Below are 17700 nucleotides of genomic sequence, written 5' to 3' on the forward strand. Positions count from 1 at the left end.
GTTGCGTTTGCGCGCGAACTGTAAGTACGTGGGTCTCGGGGTCAGGTCTTGGCTGGTCGCGGTGCAGGTCCCTGGGGGAGGCGACAAGACCACCGGACCCAGCCACCTTCGTCACCCTGTCATGGAGACCTCAGCGCACAAGCAGCAGCAGCAGCAGCCCGAGGCGGGCAAGATCAGGAACCTGCCCTGGTAGGAGGAGGCCCGGCTGCCGCGGGGAAGGGGGTCGGCCGCGCGGGGAGGTGGTGGCCGGAGTGGGCAAGTGGCAGGTCCCCAGCCCTACCTCGCCCCGCCGCCCCAGGGTCCCACCTGGGTGACAGCACAGGGGTTCGATCTCGTGTCTTCTGACACTACATTGACCTCCGTGGCAAAATATTCTTCTCTCTTGCCAAAATATTCTCTTCTCTCAGTGCGATTATTGGTCAGATTCTAAACTAGAATAATTGATGATGATGGTAACAACGCTCCCTAGTTAACTTTTTTTAAGTGACTTTCTGTTAGATTAGCAGGCACCCTATTAGATGCTTGAATTTTACAAAGACACTAGGAAGAAGGTACTGTTATTCCAGTTTTACCAAAAGGTTAAATGACTTGCCTAAGGTCCAGAGTTGGAAAATAAGTTTGTATTTGAACCCAGCTGGTCCAGATTCAGAACTTGCACTCTTAACCATCCTACTTACACAACTGTGTCTTAGTGATGGTTTAACGACTCAATGGACTTGACTTGATTTCGGAAATCTCCAAGTTGTTTCTTTTCAGTTTATTGTTATTTATCGTAGTAGAAATACATAACATACAATTCACAGTTGTAACCATTTTAAAGTGTACAATTCAGTGGCATTAAGTACATTCAGAATGTTGTGTAACCACCCCACTATCTAGTTCCAAAATTTTTCATCATCCCAAATGGAAACCCCGTACCCGTTGGCAATCACTCCCCATTCCCCCCTCCCTGAGCTCATGGCAACCACTAATCTACTTTCTGTCTCTGCCTATTCTGGATATTTCATATAAATGGAGTGATACGATAACGTGGCCTTTTGTGACTGGGTTCTTCTTCTTCTTTTTTTAATATTTCTTTATTTATTTTGGCTGCACCGGGTCTTAGTTTTGGCACACAGGATCTTCGTTGCGGCATGTGGGATCTTTCATTGCCGCATTCGAACTCTTAGTTACAGCATGCATGCGGGATCTAATTCCCCAACCAGGGATCGAACCTGGGCCCCCTGCATTGGGAGTGCAGAGTCTTACCCACTGGACCACCAGGGATGTCCCGTTACTGGCTTCTTATATCAGTAATTGATTTCCTTTTATTGCCAAATAACGTTCCCTTGTGTGGCTATACCACCATTTATTTATCCATTCATCTGTTATTTTATATTTGGATATGAGTTCAATTTTGGATTAACTTAGGTGCCCATCCAGGTTGAGATTATAGGCAGACAGCTGGAAAGATGAAATGAGAGCAGCTTTTCAGCACTATTGATATTTGGGGCCAGATATTTGGGGTGGTGGGGGAGGGCATGGGGGTTGTCCTATGCATTGCAGGATGTATAACAGCATCCCTGGTGCCTATCCGCTACATGCCAGTAGCACCCCCCACTCAGCTTTGACAGTGGAAGAGGTCTCCAGATATTATCAAGAGTTCACTGGAGGACAAAATGGCCCCGGTTGAGAACCACTGAGTTAAAGGGTTTTGTATCTCTTTCTCTTTTAGTTAGGATATGAAAGGATTCTTTTGCACATAACAAAATGTTCTTGCCTTTATATATGTTCTAATCAATGCTAAATTGTATTTCAGGGTTGAAAAGTACCGGCCACAGACACTGGATGATCTCATTTCTCATCAGGACATCTTGAGTACCAGTACGTGTCCATGTGTCAGCGGCTGGTATCCTAGTCGAAGGACCTGGATACATTTCTTAGGAATGTTGTCTCTACTGAGTAATAATTTTGAAGGAGCTGATTGAGCTTTATGGGATGTGGCTTTAAGAGTTGAGTCCTTCAGATTTTTCATTCCTGCATCTGACCCAGATTTGAACATACGGTTGAAGTACCTTCAGCCCAACTCGGGCCTGCAGTAAAAGAGGCAACTCGCAGAGACTGATGGCCTCTCTCTTTCTCCCCCTGACCTTCAGTTCAGAAGTTTATCAGTGAGGACCGCCTTCCGCACCTCCTTCTCTATGGTCCTCCAGGGACGGGAAAGACATCCACCATCCTGGCCTGTGCTAAACAGCTGTACAAAGAGAAGGAATTTGGCTCCATGGTCTTGGAGGTAAGTGGGAGGTTTACTGTTACTCTCGAAGGACTCCAGCCTCTTATTTTTAGTTCTGCTAGTTTTGTTTTACTTTACAAGTTAGTTGCCCTGCTGGTGGTTGGGAAAGAAGGAGACATAAGCTGTTTTAATTCACTTTTTTTCTATAATTGACATTTTTGCCTGGACTGGTACAAGCTAAAGGGCAGTGGTGGGACTAGGTGTCTTTCTTTGCTGTTGCCAACTTTTACCCAGATCCTCAGTGGTTGCTCGGTGGATGGCTGTCCCCCGCGTGCCCCCGGATCCCTTCTGCTTGTTGCTCCGCGCTGTTCTCACCCCGCCCCGGAAGGCTGAGCTGTGTCGACTGCGGCTCTCCTGCCCTCTGGCTCCTGGTTGCGTTTGGCCAGCAGGGGCCTGGAAGGGGCTGGGGAAGGGAGAAGGATGCCTGATCCTGCCCGGGGGGTCACCACAGGCCAACAGCTTCCCCACCCACAGGGCACAGCACGCAGCCTTCCCCCCCGGCCAGCGCCACTCCCCTACCAACCCCTTAAGACTAGGGGGTGATAATGGGGGTGATAATGCATAGCCCTTGTGGTTTCCCCATACCTCACCAGCACCTTTTAAACTATCTCTTCATTTAATTCTCTTCAAATTACTGAATTTGAGTATGCCGTCTGTTTACTACTAGGACTCGAGGGATATACTTAGCTTACGAAATTCTAAATATTGTCTCTTGTAAGAAAAAAACTGTTCAACTTGCTTTTGTATTATAGAACCTTGCTGCTACCAGTGTTCTTACTTCATTGTATTAAGAACTTGGTAACTTCTGGGTTGCTCTGGGTTGTGGTAGCTAAAATTAGCATCATTCTGTTCGTGCCAGAGGTGCTGTTCACGGCGCCCAGACCAATTAATTATTCCTCCAGAGCATGTCAGTGATTGTCCTCAAAAGGGGGAGGAAAGACAGGCATTGACTGGCCTTTCACAATATAATGGAATGATCTAGTGAGTTGTAAGTTTTAAATATAATTGTGATCTTATTTTTGATGATTCTCTCTTATCTGTCCTTAGAACTAGAGACCTAGCTTGCTGAGCAGGATTGATGAAAAGATACATTAATTCACAGCTAGCACACCAACATGTTTTCTATTTATTTTGGCTTCTCTCTTTCACATTTAGCTGAATGCTTCAGATGACCGAGGAATAGATATCGTTCGGGGACCAATCCTGAGCTTTGCTAGCACAAGGACAATATTTAAGTAAGAATTCTTTGCATAGTTTCTCTCCCTAAAGATTTTGATCAGTGAGGTGATAGAGTTTAATTTCTTAAATCCTCTCCTTTGCCAGTTTGTAAAAGTAAGGGGAAAAGAAAAAGGCTTTGTCAAAAGCAGTCATGAAAAAGAGATAAAGTACAGGAATGGTGGTAAGACATATTAAAATGCAAATATTAAAACAAAATGTTATCTAAATCTATATTAGCAAGTTCTCTGGGGAAGCATTAATTTCATTACATCGTAAGACCGGAGGAGCTAGTTTGAATTTAAACAAAAATGAACTGAGATCAGGGTGGATAACTAGGATGGCGGTAAAAAAAGAAAAAGAGGAAAAAGCAGCACTAGAATAGAATAAGAGGCTCCTGGGTGGAAGAAAGATGGAGGTGCCAGAGGACATAATCTAACACAAATACAGAAATTAGACCTCCATGCCCTTTGACCACAGATGTCTGCTTTGGTCAGAGTTCTAGGAGAAATGAACTTCACGAGCCAGGGCCTGATGGCGCAAACGTGAAGGTGTAGGTTTGGGCCTGGGAGTCGAAGGGAGATTGAAGAAGCCTTTTTAGGTGGTACCATTTGTTTTCCTAGGAAAGGCTTTAAACTAGTGATCTTGGATGAAGCTGATGCCATGACTCAGGACGCCCAGAACGCCTTGCGGAGAGGTAAGGAGCACAGCCGTGTACGGTGTGTATGGCTGAGGAATGCGTTGGAAGGAGAGTTAGCAGCTTTGGACATGAGGTAGGATGTGGCTTCTTTTCAATTTTCATTCATCTTCTGGCCCAGCGAAATCTCTGTATACCTTTCACTGTATCCCACCTGATGACCTAGACAAAAATCTCTATACCGGTGGTTACCCCTTTTAATAGCGTAAAGACATTAGCCTTTTGGGGACTTTTAGGTATGACCAGACACGGGTGTTTCATCCTCCTTTGCCGCTGGGTTCAATTTCAGGGTTGGGAATTTGTACTGTTTGATGGGAGGGAATGGGAAGTCTTTCATTTCGAAACTGCTAGATAGGTTCTGCTGTTGGTACCATTAGATACAATATAGCCAGGAGACTAACACTGGAAATTTAGTTGCACTCAGAAAGCTGACGTGACTTCCCTACTTGCCAGGAGAATGATTGGGCCAGAAAAGGAGAGTATACTGTGATTTGTTGGTCTTAAGGGGCCTGGTACAGTTAATTTCTTTGCAAGGACATTCTTTTTTTTTTTTTTGGTACGTGGGCCTCTCACTGCTGTGGCCTCTCCCGTTGCGGAGCACAGGCTCCGGACACGCAGGCTCAGCGGCCATGGCTCACGGGCCCAGCCGCTCCGTGGCATGTGGGATCCTCCCGGACTGGGGCACGAACCCGTGTCCCCTGCATCGGCAGGCGGACTCTCCGCCACTGCGCCGCCAGGGAAGCCTAGGACGTTCTTAATCTCTCTCATTAAGATTCTGCGGTAGACAGCTAGGAGAGAAGACGATCTTTAGGAATTCTGGGGAGGAGTGGATTGCAGCCCATGTTTAAGAAGAGGAGGAGGAGGACAGAATATCTTCTGGTCCTAGAGGCTTTGGCCACCTTTCTTCAGTGTCTTATTCTGTAGAGTCAGTCTGGGCAGATCCCAGTGTGAGAACGTTGGTACCTACAGGATGAAGCTGGTGTCATAGGCATCTCTGAATTCGGGTTAATGCTTTCTCGAATGCTCTAAGGGTTCGAGACAAGGTCCACTGGAAAGTCTGCAAAAAGCCGTCCCCCTCCCCTGCTCAGTAGAAGGTGGCACATCGTCCATTTGCCAAATAGAATTTTATGCAAAAGGGCAGGCATACTGGATTTCATATCTTAGTGGAATGGAATGGCAAGAGTGCCAGAATCACAGCCAGTCATGAAAAAGGAAGCATTTTGTTCAGTCCTGTGGAGGTGACGTGTTCATCAGCTCTGGGGAGAGAGTGGTTGGTCTCCAGGCTCACCCTCTCTCGCTACAGTAGCATTCCCACTTGTTTGCGTTCTTGATTCCCCGCTTCACGTGACCATAGGAAAGTTCAGGGTTTCTGGGTCCCTTGAAGAATCAGGATGGACGTGAGGTGGCTTTCTTTTCCCTTGCCAGTGATTGAGAAATTTACTGAAAATACCAGATTCTGCCTCATCTGTAACTATCTGTCAAAGATCATCCCCGCCTTGCAGTCCCGGTGTACAAGGTTCCGACTCGGTCCCCTGACCCCCGAACTCATGGTTCCCCGCCTGGAACATGTCGCAGAAGAAGAGAAGTAAGTATGTTGAAAAGCAGGGAAAGGGGGGCCTTGGGGACTGGGTGTCATGTAAGGCGGCTACTGGTACGTCTGAAGGCGATAACGTTTGTAAACAACTCGGGAGAGCCTGGCACAGGGTAAACCTCACTGTCTGTCAGCCGCCCTGGTAGCTCACAGACATTCTTCATAAAGGTCATTTGGTTCCTTACTGGAGTCCATCCTCCCCTAGAAGCCGTCCCACTTTCCTCCTACTCTTTGTCTTTGGAAACTGCACGCTGCCGGGTCCCTCCCGTTAAGATGCCTGTAGCCTTTCTCGACTAGCAGGGAAGGTCCTGAGACATCACATTCTGTGTGATCAGATGCCAAGCAAGTAGCCAGCCCGAGCTGCTGCTGATTCGACGGGTGCTTGGGCTCTGCGAGCGCAGATCTCGCCAGCGCCCTCTCCTCTCCAGAGAACAGAATTCAAAGCTACCTGCTCAACATAGCAAAGCTTGGCCCCAAATGATGGTCTCGCTAGTCTTGGACTGGGCTGTGACTACTCACGTGAGGCCCACGTCCCCAATAGCCAGAGCAAATTCTGGAGCCTGTAAATCAGGAGAGTAGTGTTAACTCCGCCCTTCCCTTTTTTCTCTTTCATTGTTTCAAAGCCTCGATCATCACAGTCCACCTTGTTCTGTCGGGGAGCATTTGTGCTCTCAAGGCCTCTATATCCCTCCTGCCTGTTTCCTTTCAGAGTTGACGTAAGTGAAGACGGGATGAAAGCGCTCGTAACTCTTTCCAGTGGAGACATGCGAAGGGCTCTGAACATCTTGCAGGTAGGGCATCGCTCCTAGCACATCGCGAGTTGTTGCTTCAGGATACTTTTTCAAGAAAGACGTAAGCAACGGCGTGACCGATGTGTTAATTCAGAAATCTGGAACTGGTACGACATCTCATAGCATGTCAAAGATGTATGCCCACCTTTGTGTTTTGATTAACTGAAAGAATAATTTGTTGCAAATAAGGGAAAGATAGGGAAGGACTCTGCAAAGTAACGTAGCCGACAAGCAGTGGCCTCCTCTGATGCGGCCAGCTCTTAGCAGTGTAAAAAGTACAGGGCTCCAGCCCTCCCGTGCCCACCCGCATTGCTGCCTCCGCAGTTTCCCCCTGACCCTCCTGCAGCTCAGTGGCTGCAGCAGCCGTGGTGACTCTCCCCCTGTCTACCCAGAGCACCAACATGGCCTTTGGGAAGGTGACAGAGGAGACCGTCTACACCTGCACAGGGCACCCTCTCAAGTCGGACATCGCCAACATTCTGGACTGGATGTTGAATCAAGACTTCACCACGGCCTACAGGAGTATCCTTTCTCTCGTCCTTCGGTCAGTGCGTCAGGTGCCCAAGGCCTGAGCGTGGCTTCACGAGCTCAGGCTGCAGGCAGCACCTACGCCCTACTGGCAAAAGACAAGTGGCTGCACGGGACACCTTTCAGCTTGTCATGGGAGCAAGACGTCTGTGGGGGCGATGGATACTTGTCTTTCATGCCCCAAGTTCTTCCTGAAGGGCCCTGAGCTGGGTATGGCTTGAAGCCGCTTAACTCACAGATGGGAGGGAAGCAGTTAGACCTTGGGTGGAAGGTGCGGTCATTTTCAAGCAGTTAGTGTTACTCTTGTTTTGCTATGAAATTAAAATCTAGGTGTAGTGATGGAAAGCCTTTTGGGCAATGCATTTGGTTCTGTTCTCTGCTAGACAGAGATATCTTTCATCTCCCTTAATGGAGATGAGAACAGAAAAATAACAACTGGGGTCCAACACGTGCAACTTCAGATTGAAGGAAACAGCTGTGTTGGTGTGAAAAGCTAGGGCTTTCAAGTCATTCTCTGCAGTGTTTGTTCTGGAATTTGTTCCCTTTGCCTTAACTGCTCCTCTCTAGATATCATGGAGTTGAAAACTCTAAAGGGGTTGGCATTACATGACATCCTGACAGAGATACACCTGTTCGTGCACAGAGGTAACCTAGGTTCTTCCCCAGTTCAGAAGCTATGCAGAAGGTGGCACGCGTTGGGGTTAAGGGTGGCTGGAGAGGGAACGTGATGCTTCATTTTGGAAACAGAGAAACAGGAATGAAGAGGTGTAAACCCGGCCCCTCATTTTTAGTTTTGTTTTGCTATTTTTTTTTTTATTGGGTTGGCCAAAAAGTTCATTCGGGTTTAAGTAAAACTAAAAGACATTTTTAATTTTCACAAAGAACTTTATTGAACACGTATTCACTAACCGAATGAACTTTTTGGCCAACCCAATATTTGTGTGTGTGTGTCTTGCTTTTAAAACCTTGTTCCAAAAGTTTTTTTTTTTTTCCATAAATTCATTTATTTTATTTATTTTATTCTTGGCTGTGTTGGGTCTTCATTGCTGTGCGCGGGCTTTCTCTAGTTACGGCCAGCGGGGGCTACTCGTCATTGCAGTGCACAGACTTCTCATTGTGGTGGCTCCTCTTGTTGCAGAGCACGGGCTCTAGGTGCGCAGGCTTCAGTAGTTGTAGCACACGGGCCCAGTAGTTGTGGCGCACGGGCTTAGTTGCTTCACAGCATGTGGGATCTTCCCGGACCAGGGCTCGAACCTCTGTCCCCTAGGTTGGCAGGTGGATTCTTAATCACCGCGCTACCAAGGAAGCCCCAAAAATACTCTTTTGACTTCCAGAATGCTGGGGAAAAAGAGGAAAGAAACTCCTAAAGGCTAACTTATTTCCTCCAAGGGTTTGTATTTTACAGCAGTATGTTGGAGTTTCTATTTCTAAAAGGCTATTTTTCCCAAAAGGAAAGGAGAAGGAAGATCTAGCTTCACATAACCAAAGCAGCCTCAGCTAAAGCATCTTTAGTTCCACACTTGGTCGTTATGTCCTGTACAGAGAATTGCTTCTCTACCTTGAGAGCACACGTGAATCACCCCAGACCAATCCAGTTGGCCCTTCTGGGGGAGGACCAGACACGAGTGTGTCTTTGAGCTCTAAGTGATGTGCTGTTCAGCCTTGTGGAGAAGCTCTGCCTGCCCAGCAGCCACCTGCAGATGCTTGGGCCCACGAACACTGTGCTGGCAGTGCCTTTCCAGGCCTCTCCCTGGCTGGCTGGCATGTGAAATTCTGCCCAAACACGTGGTTGCCTCAGGCCCAGCTCTGCACTTGGTGGATGCTGAGCATGAATCGACTTTTAAAAATCAATTATTTATGTTTTGTTTTTTAACATCTTTATTGGAGTATAATTGCTTCACGGTGGTTATGTTTGTTTTTCAAATTGGGACAGCAAGTGAGAACTTAGCTTTCACGGTAACTTACGGAGCAGCCCAGTGCTGACAGGGCAGTGTGGATGGCTCTTCCATCTTCTTATGATCGCTCTGGAACCTGCTCATTTTTCTTTTTGGCTACCCTATGAAGACTAAAATGAATAAAAACTATGAAAACCTATGCAATTTTTACCTCCTAGAGGTGTGGTATCTTGAGATCTGTGGCCTCAAGAGGTTAGTCTTACGTATCTGATGTGGAAACTCATACTTCTGTGATTATTTTTTTTTTTATATATAGTAGGTAATGACAGAGCCCACTCATTTGATTTTGTTTTTCCCCCAGTTGACTTTCCATCTTCAGTTCGAATACATTTATTGACCAAAATGGCAGACATTGAGTGAGTATTTATTTCCCAGTTTTAATTCTTTTCCTCCTTTTTCCCCGTTGTGAGTTTTTTGTTTCTCCTTGCTTGGTTTCAACTGTTTCGTCTAAATCATTCATATACAGTAGAGTCTAGTTTTTGCTGGGATTATTGAACGAAGCATGGGGAAGGGTGTGAGCTGCTTATGTAAAGAACATGGATAAATACAAAGACAGGTACAGCTCGGTTATGTATTTGAGATAAAGGCCTCTCCTTCGACCTCAGAGGCCTGGTCCACCTTGGTTCTAGACATGCTCTTGTTATTTGGGAAGCCTGCTTCAGTTCAGACATCTAGGTCATTTGGGGACGGCCAGCTATCCAGCTGTTATTAAGGCCTTTTGGCATATGAAAGCATATTGCAGGGAAAGTAAACATAAACTCAATTTTCCACTTTGCCTGGTTCAGTAAACACAGTTATTAGCCCCCAGTGAAGCTGGCAGCTATCATTTAAGTAGACAAAAGCACTAGGTTCAAAATAGATGTCCACATAAGCCAACTAATTTGCCGTCGTTGGCTTTCACACGTACCAATTAGGTCACTTCCTATCACTACACTGTGAGTAGCATGATTTTGCTTTCAATGGCTGGGCACCTGAAAGGTGGCAAGATGAAATACCAGTGTCTTGCTTTATTGGCCACAGAACCACAGATATGGCAGCCAAAGTTCCCAGTGAATTAGGAGGAAGGGAATCTTAATTATAATTCCTCTCGATGCATTTTGCAGGTGGTGAAGAAATAATGCCTAATCACATAAATTTTGCATATCTGTATAGAGCTTGAACAAAGTTAAGTTCAGAACACTGCTACTGGGAAGAATTTTTAAAAATTTAATATTTCCTCCCCCCGCCCAGTTTGAATCAAATTTATAAAGGAGTGTTTGAGGCAACAAAGAAAACGTTAGGGGACATGTACAAGATTGCTGCCCAGAATGAATTTCCCTCGCCTCTTTCCTATCCTTCTCTGGCCAACTTTCAGTCTGACTGCTATTGTTCTCTTCAAAAGGCAGCTGTTGTGATATTCTCTCTTCTTACCTTTTGTTTGATTTCTTTTAGGTACAGACTTTCTGTTGGCACCAATGAGAAGATTCAGCTGAGTTCCCTCATTGCCGCCTTTCAAGTCACCAGAGACTTGATTGTCACAGAGGCCTAGATGCTGAGGACCACTTGCTGCCTATTCTCAGGCCCAGCAGTGACTGGAGAGCAGGGGACACAGTCACCCCCAGTTTCGGAAAATTGTTCCAGGTGTGGTTGGGCAGACATGTACCCAAAGTACCGTGTTTGTGGCTGGTGGGAGCAGGGATGTACAAAGCAGTTTTAATGTACAGCTCTCTCACTGCACTGCCCATTTGTGTTTTATAAGGGGGGATAAAAAAGCAAAACCTTTTTAGCCTTAAGGCTTTTACCCTTCAGCTGCCTGGATGGTGGGAAATGGGCTACCCCACTTGGAATAACAGGCTTTCAAATCTAATACAGTCCAGGTGTCTTCCAACTCAAGGTAAAAAGAACATCTTCAGAGTTAAGTTTGTAAATCTAATCTGTGGCGCTACTTTAAATAGGTGTTAATGGATTTCTGGCCCAAACTATTACACTGTTATAAAGTGGACTCAATTTTCTTTCTTACTTTAAAAACTGGCCTTTTTATTTCTCCTTTTGAAGTAGAGGAGTTGCTAGCAGGTTCCCAATTGTGGTGTGGACAGTAGCGAAAACATTCATTTTAAATGATGCTATTGGGGCCAGAGGTCGTTCAGGACTGGCTTGTTTAACCCAACCCAGGGCACGTGAGACTAAGCCTGACTCTAAACCTGCAAGTGCTGAAAGGACTGACTCTTATTTAATCTAAATGTAATGCAGTTTATCTGCGAGCATTTGTGCTGCATGTGTGAAGTGTTCTGCACAATAAAAATAAAGCAGCTTGCTTGTGTTACAAGTGTCTCCTCTTTCCTTAGCCAATTATACAGACGCAGACTTGTTCACCTTGCATTTATATGAAAAAGCCTCCTCCGTCCCTGATATCAGAGAATCAACTTTCTCTGGAGGCTGTTCTTTATAAAGGTGTCCAATTCTTATCCTATCAAAAGGGGGAAGTCGGTTATGTGCGTCACACACATAGGCCTCTGGCTGCCAAAGGCCGCGAGCAAAGTCTGAAGCTAATGGCTGGGGGTGGGGTGAGGGGCTCAAGGAGGCGGCCCAGAGCCTCTCACACTACACTGTACATGATATTTCAAGATAACCACAAAACTTAATTTTGCCCAATCCATTCCCAGCTGTCTTGTTGTACTCACTAGTTTTAAAAGGTGATGTTGTTTTTTCCTTAATGGAAAAAATGAAACGGCAAGCCAAAAGCTTTTAGCTTTCTTTCCTTCGATGAAAGCCTCTCATCTTGAAAAGAAATGTTTTTCTTTCAGCAACAAAGGAAGCAGAGGAGAGACTCCTCTGCTTTTTCAACACGTTTTATCATGGTACACAAGTCTCCACAAAGCACCTAGTAAGAAAGCCAAAGGATAAGATGTTGCATTTCTTTTAAAATAATTTAAAATATATTAAATTTTCCAAAGGCAGATTTTGTTTGAATGAGGTGTCTTGATTAGATAACTATACGCCACGAAGAACAGTACTTTTAAGGAGCTAGTTGTGTTTAGGGGCAGAGTTGAGACTGGCTGATGAGTCCAATGAGGTGAAGCAGTCAAGTCAGATCTTGTACAGAAGAAAATCAGCTGAAATGATGACACCAATTCTTCACACAATTAAGAGACATCTTCACAACTGTTGGAATTAAGTACTATGGTTTTTAGATACCATTGAGAAAAACACAGTTGTACCTTAACATCTGTTGAGAAAATACAAATAAATATGCTAACTGGCGAACAACTGACAGATAACTCAGTAGCCACTGATACAGTCATGCAGTTGAGGAATACGTCCCGTGTAATGTGACACACAAAACCTGGCCTCCGGCACATGCACAACATTGTTTCTTAAAAAAAAAAAAAAAAAAAAAGCCAAGTCTAGTGTCTGTATCAGGAACACGGCCTCTGAGTCACCTGGACTTCAGTTAAGCTAAGTCATATCTCACACTAGACGGCTCTGGGAAAACTGTCCTGTGGGTCAGAGGAAGGAAAGTCCTTGCCCACATCAAAGCGACTCTGGCCAGCAGGAGAGAACTTTAACCAGCACCTCCTCTGCATCTGGATCAACGACGGACACTCAGCAGAAGCCACACTCCAGTCAAGGGAGTGGAAACTTCTTGGAATCAAAACGACCAGAGGGGGTCCAGCACTGCTGTGCGTAAGCGGACTGAAGGTTAAGGTCAGGCTCCGTCACTGCGGAAGTGGAATCCCTCTTCTGCGACTGACCCTCACACGTCATGGGGAAGAGACCCCTGGCGAGGACACTGGAATCTGGTTTTGCTACATTCTGTTCACAATCCCAAAGAGAAATTCTATTTCAATCCAAGACCGGATGTTTGGCCCACTGCTCCAGCTACTTGTCAGGGAGAGTTATCCTGCTACAGAGGAAACAAGTAAGACTATGGAGACTGGCTTAAAAAGTTCTGTACGTGAGGAACTCTTTCATTTTCTTAGGGATTGGCAGTGCTAGCACTTGGTACGTTGTTAGGAAACTTCGAAGGGCTTTCCGGCATAAGTGCTTCAGTGATGACAGGACCCGAGGAGCCGTCCAGAACTGGACGTGGCCATCCCTTGTCCTGAAATGAGACGGAAACCAGTGCGTTACGGCAGACCTTGGAAATGTATGTTTTCACTGGGACAGATATCAATGTTTCTACTCTGACTTGCACTGGCAGGAGACTCTGGAGAGTGAAATGCAACCTGGACCTTGGAGATAGATGTAAAGGCTGTGGTGCTGAATAATTAAGGCTGCTGAGGGCATCAGGAGAACACAAGACACCTCTGGTTCCAAAGTGCTGTCTCTGTCAGTACAGCCCTTTATAAATCATACTATGGGTTCAAATGTAACAGGGAAGAGTGCCACCTATTGAATTACAGATGTTCCCTGTAAGGTGGTCTCTGCCCTACATGGTTTCCCATATAAATTCTGCATCATCTTGATTTCTGCTTCCTTGCAGACTTGGCCTGTTAGGTAGCATGAATTGTAGATCTTTCACGTTTACATTTAGGTTAAATATTAAGAGTAAATGCTAAACTCTTTTAGCAGAAGAGAATATCAGAATTTTATGTAATCTCAGATTTCCTTAAAGGCTTCCTCACAGGCAAGAAAATTCTAGATGCTTTCTTTCCTTAAAAAGCTACATGGACTACTCAGCAGAAATCACTACCCATCTGTTCGGCTAACAGATACATACCCCGTGGCAATAACTCCACCATGTGGAAAAAATGTGCAGCAAAGACCATTGGTCATAGGAGCAAACGCAATTGGAGTTTTCAGTTCCAGGGCCCAGATCCTGAGGAGCCTGGAGGAGAAAGGGACGTGTCAGCAGACCTGGGGCCAGACCCCAAGGGCGATGCTACAAGCCCTTTCCAAGACTTGCTCTGAGGCCGCGGAAAGAGGTTTCTCTTCATTACCTGTCATCCGCTACCGTGGCGAGGTACAAGCCTTCGGGGGAGAAGCACACAGATCTCAGGGAGCTGATGTGGACATCGCTGTCATCCATGGGGGGGTTGAGCTGGGTGTGGCTGAGGAGGACACAGGACAGTAGGTGGGCCTGGAGTGATGGCTGCCCTCCGCCCTCCGCCTTTCATCCCCAGGCAGGAGGCCAAAGTGCCATGGCCACAAAAAGATTCCAGACACGTCTCGTACCCCATGTGGAAAACCTGGGGATCTGCAGACTGGAAAAGACGACTGGAAACAAGTGCATTTCATACAGCTCCAGTGTCTCGTGGAGGGGGCTGAAGGATTACTAACATTCCCTGTGCTAATTTCCTTATGCAAAGTAGGTCAGCCCTCACTTTAATGCCACAGTACAAACTGAAAGTCTTTTTTAGGCTAAGATACATCATAATTATAGGACTACCTATTATTTGCTTCAGAAAACAACAGAGACAAAGGGGAAAAGTAGACCAAGTTGGTGAGAACATGAAAATTCACTTTGGAAATAACAGTTTCAATAAGAGGATCATTCTGAACCTGTTACTACAGTTATTAGTAAGTGGAAAGAAAGAGTCACTGTGAGGTTTCATAATGCTGAATCCAAAGCAGTACAGAGAGCCTCCTACAGCTGGAGACTTGAAGGCACTCGGGGCTAATGTGAGAGCTGACAGTGAAACACTGCTGCACACCACTGCCTTAGAATAAGCACGAACACACCGTGTCCTGGACCAAGACAGGTTTCCCATGGAACACCCCACCGGGAAGCCAAAGCAGGGAGGCAGTCCTTACTGCAGTGACCGCAGCCGCTCGCCAGTGTAGGGGTCCCACATGATCACACTGGTATCGTAAGAAGCCGTGACGAGCAAGGCAGAGTCGGGGGAGAAGTCACAAGAGACCACGCTGCTTTGGTGGCCCTCCAGCTTCCGGATTAACGTGTAGGACCGCATGCTCCACAGGAAGACCTGTGGGAAGAACAGGTGCCTGGTCAGGGCGGAAACAGTGCTCAGGACGTGAACAGCAAGGAGAAGGCACAGCCTGGCCTCTCCAGGCCGCACAGCCAGGGGAAGCTAAGTTCTCCAGCCCCTTTTCCATGTTTCTCCTAGAACATGTCATACTGGCCTAAATAAAGTGACAGGTCTGAATTCTTGAGGCACATAACCAGCAGACATGCTCAAGGAGCTTACTTTAGGGGAGAATCAACCAACCGACCGTGGGAAGACGGCAGCCAACATGGCTCAGGGGAGGCTTCTGGGGCCCGCTTCTGAGCGCTCTTAGCAAATAGGGCTATGCATACTGAAGACCTAAGCCAAGGGCTACCTTGTCCTTTCACATGAAACCAAAAACAGGGGTCAGAGGTGAATTCCTGGTCACCCAACAGAGCCATCTGACACCCCCCTCCGGTTTACAGGACCACAGACATCTGCCCCACAGCTGTAGGTCTGACCTAGTTCCTTACTTGAAACTTTTCTGAGAATCATTAAAAGAAGTATTTTCTTTTTTTTCCTTTAAGAAAACTCTCACTTTCACATAGTTCCAAACCTCAAATCAATGATTAACCACCTGGGCTGTACCAAATAGTGAACTCTTCACTTTCCCAAGTCGGTCACAGCAAACAACAGCTCAATGCAGATATAAAACTCAAACAATCGGTTCCCAAACTGTTCCTGGGTTTCTAGTACTTTTGTTATAATAGACAGGATTTCAGGACAAAGTTCAACGAGTTACTGTACATTTTATGATTTGAATGGAAATCCTAATTAGGTGGATTCAAATTAGATGGTTCAAAGGAAATCTGGATCCACATGTGGGTTGCAACTTTTAAAATCGTAGACTCCGACGGGGAAAGAAATTTTAAAAACATGGCTTTCCCATCTTGTGAAGGCAAACAGCCCTCCCATGACTTGACGGGAGCGATCTGCTTCCAAACACCAAAGTGCAAATCAGAAAAGGAGGGGCCTCAGCCGGGCAGTGTGTGCCTCCCGCTGGGGCTGATTTGCAGGCGGCTTTCGAGGACGCTGGCGCACTCACCCTCTCACTCACCCTCTCGCTCACCCTCTCACGCACCCTCTCACTCACCCTCTCACGAACCCTCTCACGCACCCTCTCACTCACCCTCTCACGCGTGAGGCCGCTTCCCTGAACTGAAGCAACAGAGCAAAGAGTACCCCAAGTCTGAGACTCACCGACTTCTCCCCAGCTGCAGAACACAGCATGCTGCAGTCTGGCGAGATGGAACAGCAGTAAACCCACTGCAGGTGGCCCGATAACACCTGAATCTGTTTACCTGTCAGAGAAATGGAGCACACGGTGAGCCGACTCCCAAAACCACAGAGCAGGAAGCCTGAAGACCCGGCAGTGGTGCCTCCCCCCAGCCCCGCCCACTATATCCAGCGGTTCTCTAGCAGCTGAGCCCACGGCCCCTTTTTTAACGCAGAGGAAGAAATATGACAGGATTTGTCATTTAAATGCCTGAAATCTATTAACATGACGTTATAATGCCCAAGGGAAATCATTACCTACTGTTTCACCAAAATCCACAAGGTCAGTGGGACAAAGGCTGTCCACAGATCAGGTTTGATACATTCCTTTGATAACAAGGAACATTCTTTTCAGGTCCCCCAACCACCTCAATTACTCTGAAGCATCCTTCCAAATTTGAGAGTGTTTACCTTCAATTCTCTGTCATTTACGCTCTGTAATGCTTTCCCCCTGGCCACAAGGATCCCACTCTCACCCTCCTCCCACCCTCGCCAGGATGTCCGGATGAGCAGTGGTGCAGCATAATTAGGGCCACATGCTCTGGAGGCAGGTAAACTCGGCCTTGAATCCTGGCTCCACTGTTTACTCAGCGCATAACCCTAGGTCACTCACGTCATCTCTCCAGGTCTCCATGTGGGAAAAAACTAAATGCCCATCAACAGAGGAATGGATGAATAAAGGGTAGTATTCCACCTGTTAAGTCAGATGAAATTAAGGAACCAAAATTTCCATGGAGTACTGTCTAATAAAAAAGAAAAATGCAGAAAAAATGTGAAGAATATGATTCCATTTTTGTGAAACAATGACCCCCAAATCCATAAATGTAAAAGTGGGTGTCTGGGACTTCCCTGGTGGCACAGTGGTTAAGAATCTGCCTGCCCACGCAGGGGACACAGGTTCGAGCCCTGGTCCGGGAAGATCTCACACGCCACGGAGCAACTAATAAGCCCGTGCACCACAACTACCGAGCCTGCGCTCTAGAGCCTGTGAGCCACATCTACTGAGCCCATGTGCCAGCGCACGTAGAGCCCACGCTCTGCAACAAGAGACGCCACCACAATGAGAAGGCTGCGCACAGCAACGAAGAGTAGCGAGGAGCCCCCGCTCACCACAACCAGAGAAAGCCTGTGCGCAGCAACGAAGACCCAACACAGCCAAAAATAAATTAATTAATTTTTTTAAAAAAGTGTCTGAATAGGACTATGCAAGTATAGAGAAAAATATGGAAAGCAATATGGAAGGGTCTTATTTAGCATGGGTGACAGGACTGCAGGGGGATTATGGAGGAATGCAAAGGAGGGGAGGATGAGAAAGTTTGAGGGGAGAAGCCCAAAAAAAGGGGGGAAGAACGTATATGGTCATACATATGCACTTAAGAATTCATGTGGGGGCTTCCCTGGTGGCGCAGTGGTTGGGAGTCCGCCTGCCGACGCAGGGGACGCGGGTTC

The 17700-nt window shown here is 46.6% G+C and overlaps 2 protein-coding genes and 1 non-coding gene across 3 annotated transcripts; 1 reads left to right on the forward strand and 2 right to left on the reverse strand.

The window, feature by feature from the left end:
- RFC5 (replication factor C subunit 5) lies at window positions 1-12302 on the forward strand. The gene is made up of 11 exons (XM_024120644.2): window positions 1-189; window positions 1799-1863; window positions 2136-2272; window positions 3428-3507; window positions 4111-4184; window positions 5610-5769; window positions 6485-6566; window positions 6959-7088; window positions 7662-7739; window positions 9351-9405; window positions 10481-12302. Exons 1-11 carry the CDS (start codon window positions 122-124, stop codon window positions 10575-10577), a joined length of 1026 nt encoding a protein of 341 aa, XP_023976412.1. The 5' UTR covers window positions 1-121; the 3' UTR covers window positions 10578-12302.
- Window positions 1194-1266, reverse strand: TRNAG-CCC (transfer RNA glycine (anticodon CCC)). The gene has a single exon. It is a non-coding gene; the product is annotated as a tRNA-Gly (tRNA).
- A 104-nt stretch (window positions 12303-12406) lies between the features above and the next one.
- Window positions 12407-16978, reverse strand: WSB2 (WD repeat and SOCS box containing 2). The gene is made up of 6 exons (XM_028480227.2): window positions 16865-16978; window positions 16177-16277; window positions 14783-14955; window positions 13969-14079; window positions 13749-13856; window positions 12407-13130 (listed from the first exon to the last, which is right to left on the reverse strand). The coding sequence occupies exons 2-6, from the start codon at window positions 16204-16206 to the stop codon at window positions 12968-12970; spliced, it is 585 nt and encodes a 194-aa protein (XP_028336028.1). The 5' UTR covers window positions 16207-16277; window positions 16865-16978; the 3' UTR covers window positions 12407-12967.
- Between the last annotated feature and the right edge of the window lie 722 nt (window positions 16979-17700).

Source organism: Physeter macrocephalus, chromosome 19, assembly GCF_002837175.3.
Source record: "Physeter macrocephalus isolate SW-GA chromosome 19, ASM283717v5, whole genome shotgun sequence".
Lineage (NCBI taxonomy): Eukaryota > Metazoa > Chordata > Mammalia > Artiodactyla > Physeteridae > Physeter > Physeter macrocephalus.